The sequence below is a fragment of the Nannospalax galili genome, unplaced genomic scaffold (genome assembly GCF_000622305.1).
Source record: "Nannospalax galili isolate Female #2095 unplaced genomic scaffold, S.galili_v1.0 scaffold100, whole genome shotgun sequence".
In the NCBI taxonomy this organism is placed as follows: domain Eukaryota; kingdom Metazoa; phylum Chordata; class Mammalia; order Rodentia; family Spalacidae; genus Nannospalax; species Nannospalax galili.
Window position 1 is genome coordinate 6,437,056 of NW_008352891.1, and position 14,433 is coordinate 6,451,488.

A 14,433-nucleotide genomic window follows, 5' to 3' on the forward strand; every position below is an offset into this window, starting at 1 on the left:
GGATGCATATGTGAGGTGACACTGATGGATTATACATCTTAAAAGAATGAGCACACCAGCTGCCTGTGCCTCTCCACATTTGTATGATTAAGTTTCAAGTAAAAACATGAGCTCCTTAGCTCCATGGGCCACCACAGCCACATGAATCTCAGGGCATCACACTGAACAATGTGCCACTTCCATCGGTGCAGAAATTCTAGTAGGCACTAATGCTTTCTGGAAATGGCCCTTTGAAAGTTAAGCAGGTCTATGGAGGGGTAATACCATAAACCTCACACATTTGCAGTGTGCTATGAAAGGTATGAAAGATTCATTCACGTTGCTGTATTAATGGTCCACGTCCATTATTACTGCTGAGGACTCCAGTGTACATAGTGGTTCATCCTGACACCAGCTGGTTGATTTTGAATTGCTTCCAGATTAGGCACTACTACCAATGCTATAAATGAAGGTGCTATAATCATGTGTAGGACAGGGTCTCTTTATAGACCCAGCTGGCCTGGAACTCACTATGTAGGCCAGGCTAGCCTTAGTCTCACAGAGATCCGCCTGCCTCTGCCTCCTAAGTGCTGGGATTAAAGGCATATGCCACCATATCCAGCAAAACTTTTTATTATTTTTTTAACTATGTGTATGGGTGTATGTGGTCATGGGGGGGTGGTGCAGGTATCTGTGGAGGCCAGAGGCATCAGATTCCTCTGGAGTTGGAGTTATAGGCAGCCTGATGTGGGTGCTGGGATCTGAACTCAGGTCTTCTGCAAGAACAACAGGCACTCTTAACAACTGAGCCACCTCTCCAGGCCCAGGATGCCCTTTGTATCACGTGATATTTGAGCAGTCTGAAGGGCGCAAGGCAAAGAGCCATGTGAGTCTGGTGGAAAAACACTCTTGGCAGAAGAAACTGCTAACACAAAGGCCCTGAGGCAGAAGTGTGCCCAGCAAGCCCAGAGGACAGTTCTCTGTGTTCCTTCTCAAGGCTGCTTTGTCTGGAAGAATGAGCACCCAGGCAGAAAATTTTTGGAGGACAAAGGGCTAGAATATGCCACCAAATGGCACAAGGACATTTCATCTCATTTCACCCTCACAACCACTCTCAGAAGTGGGTCCTGCTCAACCCACTAAGGTGACATGAAACAGAGGGTTAAGTCATCCACTTGGTCCCCAAATCACATAATTAGGAAGGAGCAGAGCTAGGCCTAGAACTATGAAGTCAGAGCTCTTCTAATAGTCTCACAGTGAAATGGTTGAAAGCATCCTGGCCCTCCCAGAGTAAGAGGACTCCCATCTGACATAGAACAGGCCAGGCTGGAGCTGTCTCCATTACATTTCTTTATGATCCCCTTTCATGAAAAGCAGATACTGCGCATACAGGGAAACTTCCTAAGCGAAACTATCTGGGCCACTTGCCCTTAATGTGAGACACTTCACTTGGGCTATCCATGGTATAGTCTTGGTCTAACACACATACACACACACACACACACACACACACACACACACAAAGAACACACATGCACATGCAGGGGAGCCTCGTGAGCAGATACCCTCTGACCTACTGTCCTGTCTTTTGACAGCAGAGCCATTTTGAAAGTTGGTTTCATTAAAAAGAATGGACACCAATCTTAAGTGTTTAACACAAACTGAAAGACAAAAACCAACCAGCAGCCAACACACTGGCAACTTTCACACCAAAAAAAAGTAAGGAAAGTGTTGACCTGGTCTCGGCTTTCAACACACTTCACCAGCAGTCATCTGCATTGATCTTTTAGGTCCCAAATGGAGAGGAAATAGTGACCCTCTGCTCCCTCTTCCCAGAGGAATAAATGAATCTGCACACATCATTCAGTCTACAGTACAGCATCCACTGAAGGTTGGGTGGAGAGATCAGGGCAGCATGAAGATCCAAAACCCCTGCAGCCCACAACTTCCTTCACTTTGGATGTTAATGCTTAGTAAGCCATCAACCAAGAAGGTCAGCACCTTTTCAAACATGTTACCTCCAAGAATCCAAGATTAGAAAATATTTGTGACGGGCTAGGTGTGGTGGCACACTCCTTTAATCCCAGCAGAGGTAGGTGGATCTCTGTGGCATCGAGGACAGTCTGGGATGGTCTACATAGCAAGTTCCAGGCCAACTGGGGCTAAATAGTGAGACCCTGTCTCAAATCATCCCCCTCCCAAATTGCAATGGCTTCAAGTTAGACCTTAATTGCCCAATATCTCAATTTCCACAAGGGTAAGAGTTAAAAACACTTGACCAAATCCTCAGCTAGGCCAGCAGTTTTCAAAGTATCACTCCGACCAGCAAGATTTGCACAGGAAATTTTTGACAAGATAAGATCTAACTATATAGGCTAGGCTGGCCTTGGAGTCTCAATCCTCCTGCCTCAGTCTCCCAAGGGCTGTGATTACAAGAGTGTACCACCACATCCAGGTTTAATGTATTTGGAAAGTGGGGAGGGGGTGGAGAACTGTGAAGACCACAGCTCCTTTGTCCTCCAGGGGTTGATGTGCTCTGCCAAGACTCAAGCCCCTTCCTCTCTATCAAGGAATTTACAGAGATAAATCCAATAATTTTTTTTTAAAGATACAAATTCCTGTAGAGACTGATAACCTCCACTCTGGCAACTTCTCAGCTGCACCACATGCCTTCTACTCACCTAAGGTTCTGAGGACTATTGTCCCCTGTCAAGTCTGAATTTCTAGGAAGCCCCAGGCAAGGTGTAAGGCCAAGGCCCTTGGGAGTGCCTACCAAATATGCTTTGTAGACTAGAACTGGTCAACTTTTAGATTTTCAGCCAGTAATAAATAGCTGAAAATTTTCAAAGAATGGGGAACTTGGTCCTTAGATTTATCTCTGTAAATTCCTTGACAGAGAGGAAGGGGCTAGAGTCTTGGATGAGCTCATCAACCCCAGGAGGACAAAGGAGCTATGGTCTTCACAGTTCACCACCTCCTCTTCCCAAATATACCAAACTCGTTTGCTTCAAGCTCATCCCTGGTAGCCAAGAAACAGGGTCAAGTCTCTCTCCCTTCAAAGCTTTCTCCTTTGGTTACAGCTTTTCTCTAGAATGGTGAATACAGCTGTCTCCCGATCTTTCCTGATGTTCCTCCGCTGCTGCCACAATTTAGCTTCAGTTTTGACAGAAGAATATCAGGGGAACATCACAGTGCTGAGTGCTCTACAGGTCCTCCAGCCTCCTCTCATACCCTCCAGCCTTTCCAGGCATTAATTCTAGAGTCTGGCACCTGGTCTTTTTAAAGACTTTGAGGTTCCCCTATTGAGACAAGCTGTCCTTTGAACATCCAGTGACTGAGAAAGCAGAATGACAAAAACAAAAAGAAAGCTGCTTTGAATTCACCATTCCTTTTGAGTGGCCATCTCTTACCACACACTGGTGACTGGTGAAGGCATCAGTTTCCGTGCCTTGTGATCACACTGGTATACAGGTGGACTCAAGGATACTTTTTCCTGTCCCACCTCCATCCCCAAGGCCCAGGATGGGAGCCATGACTTCCTGCTTTCACGACTGTTCTCCTGGGACTCCAGGGATTGTTCCTGGCCAGCAAAGCACACAGTATGCTCTCACAGAAGTCAACACAAGAAATACAGAGCTCACTGGTCCACAACAGCACCAGCACATGGACAGCACCCAGTCTGCTCTCAGGACTTGTCTCCGCTCTTCCTGTGCCAGAGGCCTAGCTAGCCTATCCCCTCCCACAAATAGTTTGTCCAATTTCCTCTGACCTTTAGAAGCCCACAGACCAAAGAAGCAAAACTATCCCCTCAGCACAGAAAAAGTACCAAGTAGAATCCAAATATGAATTAGATAGCTAATGTCTCTTACATTAATTTTATTTTTTGTTGTTTAGTCAAATGAAGTATTTTCATTTTTGGTTGGCAATCCCTGAGTTTAGAACTGGCCTACAACACTTAGTCTCCTTAGTCTTGGATTAGGCCTTCCGACCACGAAGGAAGCTGTATGAAAGAATGCCTACGTGTCAAAGCTCTACGTAGCCACAGTAACTGTTAGTAGGTCTGTTCATATACTCTCATACTCTTTCCCAAGCCCTCAAGCTCTCCTCACTCAAAACCTATCAAGTCCTACTTTGCACACAAGTTTACAAGCTACAGCACCATGTGTCCCCTGGCACCATGGAACATGAAACATGAGGGAACACAGCAACTCACTGGACAAAGGTCCAAATATTCAAAGGCAGACATTGGAAATGAGAAGTCCAATAGTCTAGGGCTAATATCCAGGAAGATACTCCTGTATCACAGAGCCACAGGCCACTGGGGGCTTCTCTAGAGTTCAGTACAGTTCATCAGTGAATGGCCTAAGCAATGACTAGGTCATCCTCCCAGTAAGAGAAATTATGATCAGTACTACCTCCACCTAATAAGAAAGATTGCTAACACATGTTAAGATGCAATACAGCTTCAATGAAAGAAGCTGAAATAAAAAAATAAAAAAAAAAAAGACTATAATAGTCCTGAGGTAAGGATTTGTGGTAGAAGCTGTCTCCACTAAGTGACAGGATGAGCTTTACTAAAATGAAAGGTCGGCTCACAACCTAAGTCCGAGAGTGCTGGGAGGAAAAAGAATACTGCTGCAATGCTGGAGAACAGCCAGTTGAGATGGAACACTCCTCTATCAGATGAGGGGGAACCTCTCTCCTAGGTGAGGTAAAGCACCCTTCTACCAGATGAGGTAGAGCACCTCTACTAGGTAAGATGGAGCCTCTCCTGGGTGAGGTAGGCCACCTCTCTGCCAGGCATATACTAAAAAGCCACTAGGCTGCTGCTCATCCCAACAGAACCTAGCTACCCTCTCTTACTCTACAGCTTCATGTCTTTTAACTCTGCATTTGTATAGAGAACAATGAAGACACAGGAACATGATGCCTGGTGGAACTCCCAGGGTTCCTCTTTCTGAATGAGAGAACAGAAATTCTTCAGCCCAGGGCCAGCGTCTTCTTACACTGTAGCTCCGTCCTCAGCCGAACCTCCCTGGCCTCTGTTCTGACAGATGCTGGTCTTCGCTTGGAGCAGGTTCTGTGACTATGAGTCCCTAGTCCATTACTGAGTCTCTGAAGTCAAAGATGAAAACATTCATCTGCAGCTGACCTTGCAAAAACCAGCCCTGAATTGCAACCTGTCATTCAACTTACTTATCACAGAAGCAATTCTTGGAAAATCTCTCCAAGATTCTAACCTGCATGTGAAAAGGGGAAAAGAAACTAAAGAACCAGGCTGGCTCTGTGACTTGCTCAATGTCACACAAGTTACATTTCTGGAGCTGCTTGGTTTCTCTCTTTACTCTGTATGACTACAGAGAAATCTCACAGGCTTTCTGAAGGTGAGAATCTCACCCATTAGGAGGAAAATCTCATTTCATACTAAGGCAGTCTTTCCTCGAGCTGTTCCAACTGCTTCAGAAACACCCTCCCAGGCCTCCCAACAGGCAGGCATAGAATAATTATTATTCTTTCTGGACAAGAGGTGGAACTGAGAATCTTAGCTATATTGAACTGAAACTTCTTTTAAAATGTCTGAGAGATATCAAAGGAAAGGCTTTGAAAACATGTGATAAGATTAATGTCACCAAAAACAGGAATAAGAGTGATATGCAAAACACCCATAAAAAGACAACTTTTCCCACCACCCGCTTAGAAGCCGTGGTTCAGTATTCCTATGGATGACAACGTCCACATTAGTGAGGGCTAATTTAAGTGCAAAGAAGATTTTGTCCTATCTTTATCCTTGCTGGGAAATAAGACCAACAAGGCTATCTCCATAAAGTAAAACCTTTGACACTAAACTCACACATATGTCATGGGACTAGATTTAGCAAGTTCATAGGCCCTAACAAGTCACCTAGGTGCTGGGAAGTACCTTACAAGCCCTCCCCACTTACACAGTTCACATCTACCCTGGCCATGTGAGACAAGGCATCTCAGGGCATCTCGCTTTAAGCCAAGGGAACAGGCACTCCAGCTGTCAGGCATGTTTCTGTTTGTTGTACTTTTCCCCTGTATTGCTTTCTCTCATGTTCAGTCTTTTCCTTCTGAAAAGCTGACAAGCAGCTTTGGCTCCTTTCAATGTCAATAGTGGAAAGCTCCATGAGTTTGGCATTCAAGGCCTGGCTTTGAATCCTAACTCGGTCTTTCACCAGCTTAGGTCTCCTAAGTTACTTAGCTTGTGCACTCCACGCTCAAGAGGTGATAGTACAGATCACCCTGCATAGCAGTTCAACAGGGCAAAGGAAACAGAATATCCTTAATGTCCATGCTCGTACACCATGGGTGTGCAAGACCTCCACACTCTGCAGAAAGCCTGGTGGCAACTGAACTCTGATTTTCTTCTAGTATTGCAAGTAGTAAAGCCACAGTACAGTGAGCAACATAAAAGTCTCAGCATTCAGGCCCTGCTCTGCCCCACCCCGCCCTCTGCTTCTTCAGAAAATACAAGGTGGGAGAAAATGCTTTGGGCTACCTATGTAACTGTGGTAACTCCGGACCCCAAGATATGGAAAGCTGCTCGTGACCCTCCTAATACATGTAAGAGCACCTACCTGGTTTTAGTTTATACATAAAATCAAGCTGAGAAAGTCTAGCAAGAGAGGTGAGATGAGCAAAGATTTTAAATGCTGGTGGCCTAGATGAAGAGACAAGAGTGCACACTCTTGCCCATCGGTCTCCAGCTGTTCTGAACAGGCTGCTGTCTACCTACCACTCAGCAATCCTCCCCATTCCCTTTCACTGCCTGCCTTACTGCACTGAGTCTTCTTTCTCAGCTTCCCTTATCATTTTTGCTAACATCCTGCAGGAGTTTGAGAAATGCGCATGAGTTTCTAGTTGCTGTTCAGAAACTCAATGCTAGCTTAGGGATCCATGTTTGTCTTTTAACTGTTTCTTAATTGAGATTTTTCTTTTATTCTTTTTGATCTGCTTTCCAGGTAATTTCTTCTATCCTGACCCTTTTTGTCAGATTGTGAGGGTGTGTGCACACACATTTATGGGGGGGATATGCATGTGTGAGTTTCTGGTACACAAGTGCAGAGGTCAGGTATTGGTCCTCAAATGCCTTCCACCTTTTGTTTGTGACAGGGTCTCTCATTGGCTTGGAACTATACCATGTAGACCAGGCTAGCTGGCTTCCAATCTTGCCACCCTGGAATTACAGTGTGACCAAAAAGGGGAACAAAAATGTTATAAAACACACACACACACACACACACACACACACACAGAGGTGAATTTTACAATCAGCTCAAGCACTGAGGCTCAGCACTTCTATGGCCTGATGAGTATTCATTTAGGCTCAAATAAGATTTTTTTTTTTTACATGGGTCCTGGTATCCAAACTCATACTTGTGAGGCAAGCATTTTACCAACTAAGCTATCTCTGGGTTAATTTTTATATTTTTTATACTTCCTTACATTAATGGTTTTCCCATCCCCAGCCTTCTTGAATAACCAGCAAGGCTTCCTTCCCAGACACACAGTGTCTCTTTGGGTTTCTCTAAGATATTAAGCAGAGCTGCTTTAATGCTTTATTCTGCTCTTTGAATCACTCTTTCTCCAACCCTTTTCCTCCTTGCTTTGGTCTCTCATTCTGGAGGATGCTTATTTATTCTCACAGTAAGGCACTTAGATGCTGACTGGCCACTCCACATGTGTAGAAGGGGTCTCTCCACTGAAGGGCTCGGAGATGAGACAGCATGCTTTGTCCAGCGGAACCCCAATCATGTCAACATCTAGACAGCTTTACTCTGGGACTATGCCCAAAAAGAAGATCTTCCCCTCTCCCCCCCCCCCAATTATGCACATCTGCCATAATCCCTGGGGTGGTTCCAAGGTGCAGCATGCAGCCTGCCACTGTTTGGGGCAGGGACAAAGAGTAATGAACATCATCAGAATGCCAAGGTTTCAAATTTATCTAAGTTTAAAAAAAAAAAGTCCCAAGCATAGTTGACAGCTTCTTCTCCTTCTTCTCCTTCTCCTTCTCCTTCTTCTTCTTTTTGGGTCGTTTTGAGACAGGGTCTCCCTGTAGCTCTAGCTGCCTGGAACTCACTCTGTAGACCAGGCTGGCCTCGAACTCACAGAGGATCCTCCTGCCTCTGTCTGGGATTAAAGGTGTGCGCCACCATGCCCGGTGACAGCTTTTTTTTTTTTAAAAAAAAAACAAAAAACAAAAACAGGAATCTTTTCAAGTGACGATGAAGAGAGACCAAGAGCCTTAATGATCTTGCTCTCTGCCCTTCCTGTTATTAACTCATACATTATGTTCCCTGCTTTCCACCCCCTGAAGGCTAGGCTTACGGACCCAGTATCGTCACCATCTCAAGGATGAGCTGTTTTTTCACTTGTTATTAGCTTGCTGGGAGGAGGAATGAAAAAGGCCCTGCTGTTTGCAACCCCCATAGAGGGCATGACCCAGCTCCTGACTGGTCTTCTGGGACCTTTAGGAGAAGCTGGGGAAGAAAAACAGGAAGGAGATGCTGGGGAGAGCTACTCCGGGAAACAAGCACCCACAAGGGCAGGATCACAAACAGTCCTCTTGCCTCTGCTTCAGAATTCTGTTCCCACGGCAGGGACAGCTCACAGCTGCCGAGCCCAAGAAAGGACCAATTCATACCCATGTTACCAAGTACCTGCCACAGGCATCTGCACCAACCCTGCATTTCTACTTGTTCAGGAAGTCAGGCATTTCTTTCTATCCTGCTTTTCAGCTCTGCATTTGGAAACAGGAGGCCTTTAAATATTCATGGCACTTTCCGTGCTTTGAATACAGGTAATAGTGTTCTGAATCTATTTATTAAATATTATCACTAGGAAAGCCTGCTATCATTACCAGACACAGACTAGTCTACACAGTTATAAAACTACTAGACCTAAAGTCAGAGGCCCTTAAGAAGATGAATGAATTTACTTATTCCCTCCTGTACCTGAATATGTTTAAAATGCCAAGTTAAATTTAAAAGTCATGTTAGAGGAAAAATTACAACCTTAAACTTTATTCCAAATTGGCCCAATGTGTACATACAGAAAAGTGCAATTTTTCAGATTCCACAGGAGCCAGGGAATGCCTTCCTAGTTTATCAGAAACAAGCCATTCAGACTCATTGCTGGGCCACCTTTCCAACAGGAACACCATACACATTTCACATACCATAGCTGCACACAAAAAGCGGGCACTGACCAGGTTTTTGAAGAGCGCTGTCAACTCCTTGGTGAATACAGAGAACTTCAGGAATGCACTTCCTAAATCTGGGTCATCTCTGCATACACAGTTGCCACCGAACTTCTCCAGAGCTTGGGTGTACTGCTCCTCGTTCTCTACATGCGCTGCAAGAACAAGCAGAGGCTGTTAATGTACTTGCTGAGCAGTCTGTTCCTGGACCGCTAGATCCATCTGAGTAGCAAGTAAAACTGAACACATACACAGAATAAACACTGAGGAAATATCAGATTACAGGAGCATAAATATTGTTATAACCCATTGTGCCCAAAGCAGCAGTACAGTGTCAAGAGGGAAAGTGCCCGCCCAGGTCCTCCAGTCCGCAGCACCCCAGAAGACTCCCAGAGATAACCCACCTTCCCACAGCTTCCCAGATCCCTCCTCAACTCAATCATCACAGAAGCTACTGGTCTAAGAGAGGGCCCTGGCCCCTTCTTAGAAATTCAGCAAAGGATGTCAGCTCTTCCTCTCTAAAGTTCAGGACATCAGAATCACTTCCTAACAGACGGACTGTGGTGCTGTCTAAAGCCTGGGCCTGGCAGCAAGGACCAGTTTGGTACTCAGTGCCTTTGTTCTGCACCTCCTCTGTCTAGGGCCCTCTCCTCCTCTGCTCCCATTCACTGAATCCATTTAGCCTTCTCCCAGGAAACTCTCTCCTCTCTCTCTATTTACATGTTACACTGAAACTAGTGTATGCCCATCCACTGGAGGTGCTTAGGAGAGGGAACTGACTGTACTCAACGTCGTGTATGAATTTAAGACCACATACACAAGATTTGAACATAAAGAACAAACTCTGTTACCATAAAGAGTAACAATCTGACCTCAGGCTCTCTAGCCCTGTTCCTCTTCACCTCTCCTGGACATCAAGATTATACACAGAAGAGGTAGGGAATTTAGCTCAATTGATAATATACTTGCCTTGCATGCACAAAGCCCTGGGTCTGATCCCCAACACCATATAAACCAGGAGAGATGGCACAGGCTGGTAATCCCAGCATTTGGAGAGGCAGAGGTAGAGACAGGAGGATTCAGGAGTTCAAAGTCATTCTTAGCTACATAGTGAGTTCAAGGCCAGCCTGGGCTACAATCAGGCTTTTAAAAAAAGATCAGACACACAGAACTTTACCAAGTAAAAGAAGCCAGAGTTCCTACTCAGATCTCTGATTTGAGGTGGGAGTAAGGAACATGAGTAATTCCAGTAAGCTAACATAGTTGAATACAATTTCCCTCTGCTGGGGCAGGCATTTTCAAATGAAACCAGCCGGTCTGAAACAGAACAACTTTCATTTACACGGATCCTACTTCGCCTACTTTAGCTATTTCTGTCAGAAATCTAACACAGTCACTTTTCAAGCATGGCAGACAGACACACAGCACAGCTTCACCAGATGATCTTCATGCTGTGATTGCCTCACCAAGGAACAGATCCCGAAGACCCCTCTGTACCCGAGTTCTTCCTCAGAAAATTAAATTCATTATAAGCCAATGCCAATGCTGGCCTGACAAGTGGAGCAAATGAAGAGACCAGGCCCTTTTATGGGCATTCCTGGACGCTGAGCCAGTCTTATGATTCTGCCAGGGGAAACACATTTGCTGTCCTTGAGCTCCAGTGGCAGGATGTTTGGGAAGATGCTAATGTGCATCTAACAAACACTAGGGAAAATTAAATGTCAACATTTCAGTTCTTTTCCTTTTTAAAAAACACTCCAGGGCTGGGGACATAGAGTGCTTATCTACCATGCACAAAGCCGTAGGGTTTGGGCTGGAGAGATGGCTTAGGAGTTAAGAACACTTGCAAAGGATCCAAGTTTGGTTCCCAGCACCTACATGGCATCTAACACCCATTCTTAACTCCAGTTCTAGGAAATGTGACACCCTCTTCTAGCCTCTGCGGGTGACAGGTCTACATGTGGTGCACTTACATATATGTATGCAAAACATAAAATAAAAATAAAAATTAAAAGCCCTAGGATTCAATTCCCAGAGGTTGGGGGGGGGTGTCCCAGAAAGAAACCTATAACCCTAGGAATTCTAGATAATTAAATTATAGACCATAGTGAGCCAATAAATTAAGACAGAAGCAAACAAACATGGGGTGGGGCTATGTTGCCCCACCCCACCCCCAAGTGTGGTAGTGTCACCTCCAGGTCTGTTGCTACCAGAATGATAATTCTTGCTAAACCTACTCTATCAGCTTCATGAACAACAAAGGCTTGTTGGCATCTGGTATCAGAATACAATAAGATTCTGCATAAGTAAAGGATGCTCAGTGTGAACCAACACAAGGAACAGTAACGGTGGCAAGAGGTGTCGTTTATAAGGAGCATAAACTACGACTACTTTTTTCTAAATTTCAAGCTTTCTTATAACACTGCTAGAAAACTGGGACTCAAAGAGATCAAATAATTTGTCCCAAGATACAAAGCTACATGGTGGTACAGCTGGGCTTAAACCCTACATGTGTCCCATTCCTCAGCCTATTCCTCCTTCTCCTGTCACACTGGTGTTTCATAGCTAAAGACAGTTTACATTGGGTTGAGAGAGCTCAGCAGGTAAAAGCCTAACCGCTTGAGTTTGATGCCCAGAAATCATACAAAGATGGAAGGAAATGTGGAGTTGGCTGACCTCTGACCTCCTATCTGTGTCACAGCATGCATACACCACTCACAATAATAAATGACTTTTTTAAACTTAAGAAAAAGTAGTTTACCTTGCTAAAACTGAAAGTACCCCCCCCCTTTTTTTTTTGGTCTTTTTTGAGACAGGGTCTCCCTGTAGCCCCAGCTGGCCTAGAACTCCCAATGTAGACCAGGCTGGCCTTGAACTCACAGAGAGCCACCTGCCTTTGCCTCTGCTTCCCCAGTGCTGGGATTAAATAAAGGCTTGCACCACCATGACCGGCTCCAATTTTTAAATTTTTAAAAACTTCCATTTCACAGGTGGATCAATAGTTCCTATTTCTATTTATAACTCTAATACATGAGGTAAACTGTGATGGACAGGCCTTCTAAACCATATACTATTTTTTAACTATCTCAAGTTGGCAGTCAAGACACAGGCAGACCCAATGTGGTCTCAGCATGGAGCTGATGACCACAGCACACATCCAGTGCTGGCCACACCCACTGGGTAGGAGAGACTAGAACACAAGCTCTCCAGTCCCACTGCTTTATGTTCACTGCTCAGTGGGCTGCCAGGGAGGAGGTACAACGGGCATGCCCTTCATGGTTCAAATGAATGGGAAACATTCTGCTCAAGCCTGTATACTTTGTATCTCTGCACATCTTTCTAGGATATTCAAAGCAGTGCCCACTGTGAGAACAGCCAACTCCACATAGGGGGACAGATGGCAACTGATTGCTCCCAATTGCCCCAAGTTAGAAAGTTTCCTTCTAGGAGAACTGAGAGCACTTGAGTGCCTTTATCTTTCTTTTGCCAGAAAACAAACTTAAAATAGGAACCTAAAATAAATAGCTTGAGAATAAAGTTTCTGGAAAGATCCCAACTGAGTCTACCAGTTTTTATTTACAGAATTGTGAAAGCTGTTCTGCTATGGGGAGCTTGCTCTCTCACCTCCCCCTGCTTCAAATATCTCATACTCTGGTTCTTATTAATGATCCAGAGCCAAGACTCTCTTCCCTGGAGACTCTAGGAGATGAGAATCAGAGCTACAGAGGCCACATCAGGAGACCCTGTTTCTTCCCAGTTCTATCCTAATACATTCCCATTCACTACGCCTCAGTGCACAAAATCCAACAATCTATTCAAAGGATGAACTAGGACATGTGCATACAGAAATCTATCACAAAGCCATTAAACACTTGCAAGTGCAAAGTTTAGAGGCAAGGAGTAGGCTCTGTCTTGTGCTTTTTACCTGTTTCTGTTATTTCATATGGATATCAAGGAGAAGGCCTAGTGCAAAAGTTACTAGCTCTAAAAAGAAAATAGGTGGCTCCTTTACTCCTCTATAATGGGCCACACACATAATACAGGGGGCATCACAGCCAAGCCACCTTCAACTGCTGACACTGCCATGCCAAAGGATAGAGGATCTCATGGCCAGTTATAACTACCTCTGTCTTCAATTCTGATGCTTCATTCATTACTTCCAGTCTAGTCAGGGTACAGCATTGTGCTGGAGTGGGACCAAGGACAGGTATGCTCATGGGAGCAGGAATGCCTAGGGAAAGTGATATCAATGCATGGGTAAATCATCTGCACTATGCCAGGCAATGTGTTGGCACCAGGAAGCGGGCATTTGGATTAAGGTTTCAAGGACAGGTAGGAATCATCAAATGGAAATGGCAAAGGTGGGGCTAGAGAGATGGCGCCAAAGTTAATAGCACTGGCTGCTCTTGCAGAGGACCCAGGTTCAGTTCCCAGCATCCCCCATGGTGGCTAATAACTGTCAGTAACTCCAGTCCCAGGGGATCTGATGCCCTCCTCTGGTTTCCACAGGTGATGCACACATGGTGCACTTACATACATGCAGGCAAAACACTTATACACATAAAATTAAAATTTAAAACTAAAAAAAGAAGAGGAAGAAAAAGAAACAGGAAAGATGTGAGCCCAGGGGAACCCCAGGGAGTGCCATATGTTCAGCTGTTGTTAACACTGTCACTTTTAAACTTCCTGCCTGTATCTGGCTCTTAATTCTGAAACCATCACAGGGCACACGCATCTTCTGTTCCCACATCTTCAAGGCCATCCATATCCATTATTAGGTCCTGTCAATCCACAGAGGCTGAGATGACCTATCCTAATCCCTCTCTTTACAGACAGAAAGCTAAGGCTGGGGGTTGAAGGGAGCAAAAACTGCATCAAGGTTAGAGGTGAAACAGACTTCTGGCTTCCTGACTCTCAGTCCAAAGCTTTTCCTCCACACTAGAACTGTTTAGTCCTCTCACTGTCACTCTCCTTGGCTCTAGGCTAAGACAAAGGTCACACCCTTCCAGTCAAGTCAACAGCTCAAGGAGCTGTCATCAGAGAAAGGGAAAGGAGTGGGGAGTTCATGCAGCAGCCTCACTGGTCTCTCTGTACTGCCCCCAGGGCCTCTCCAACCCCTTGCTCCAGGACAGACCATGGCCACCTGGGGTCCAGTAAGGAGAGAGCATCTGCTACAGCAGGCCATACCAGCCTCTCAGCTAGCGAAGGGAGCATTCAAGGAGAGGCATGTATTA

The 14,433-nt window shown here is 45.1% G+C and overlaps 1 protein-coding gene across 4 annotated transcripts in view; it reads right to left on the reverse strand.

Annotated features, from left to right (window-relative positions):
* Positions 1-14,433, reverse strand: part of Asap2 (ArfGAP with SH3 domain, ankyrin repeat and PH domain 2) — a 183,959-nt gene that overhangs the window by 90,058 nt on the left and 79,468 nt on the right. For all 4 annotated transcript variants that reach the window (XM_008850139.3, XM_008850137.3, XM_008850138.3 and 1 more), the window contains exon 3: positions 9,209-9,354. In XM_008850139.3, coding sequence (XP_008848361.1) covers positions 9,209-9,354 — 146 coding nt within the window. The remainder of the gene's footprint in view (positions 1-9,208; positions 9,355-14,433) is intronic.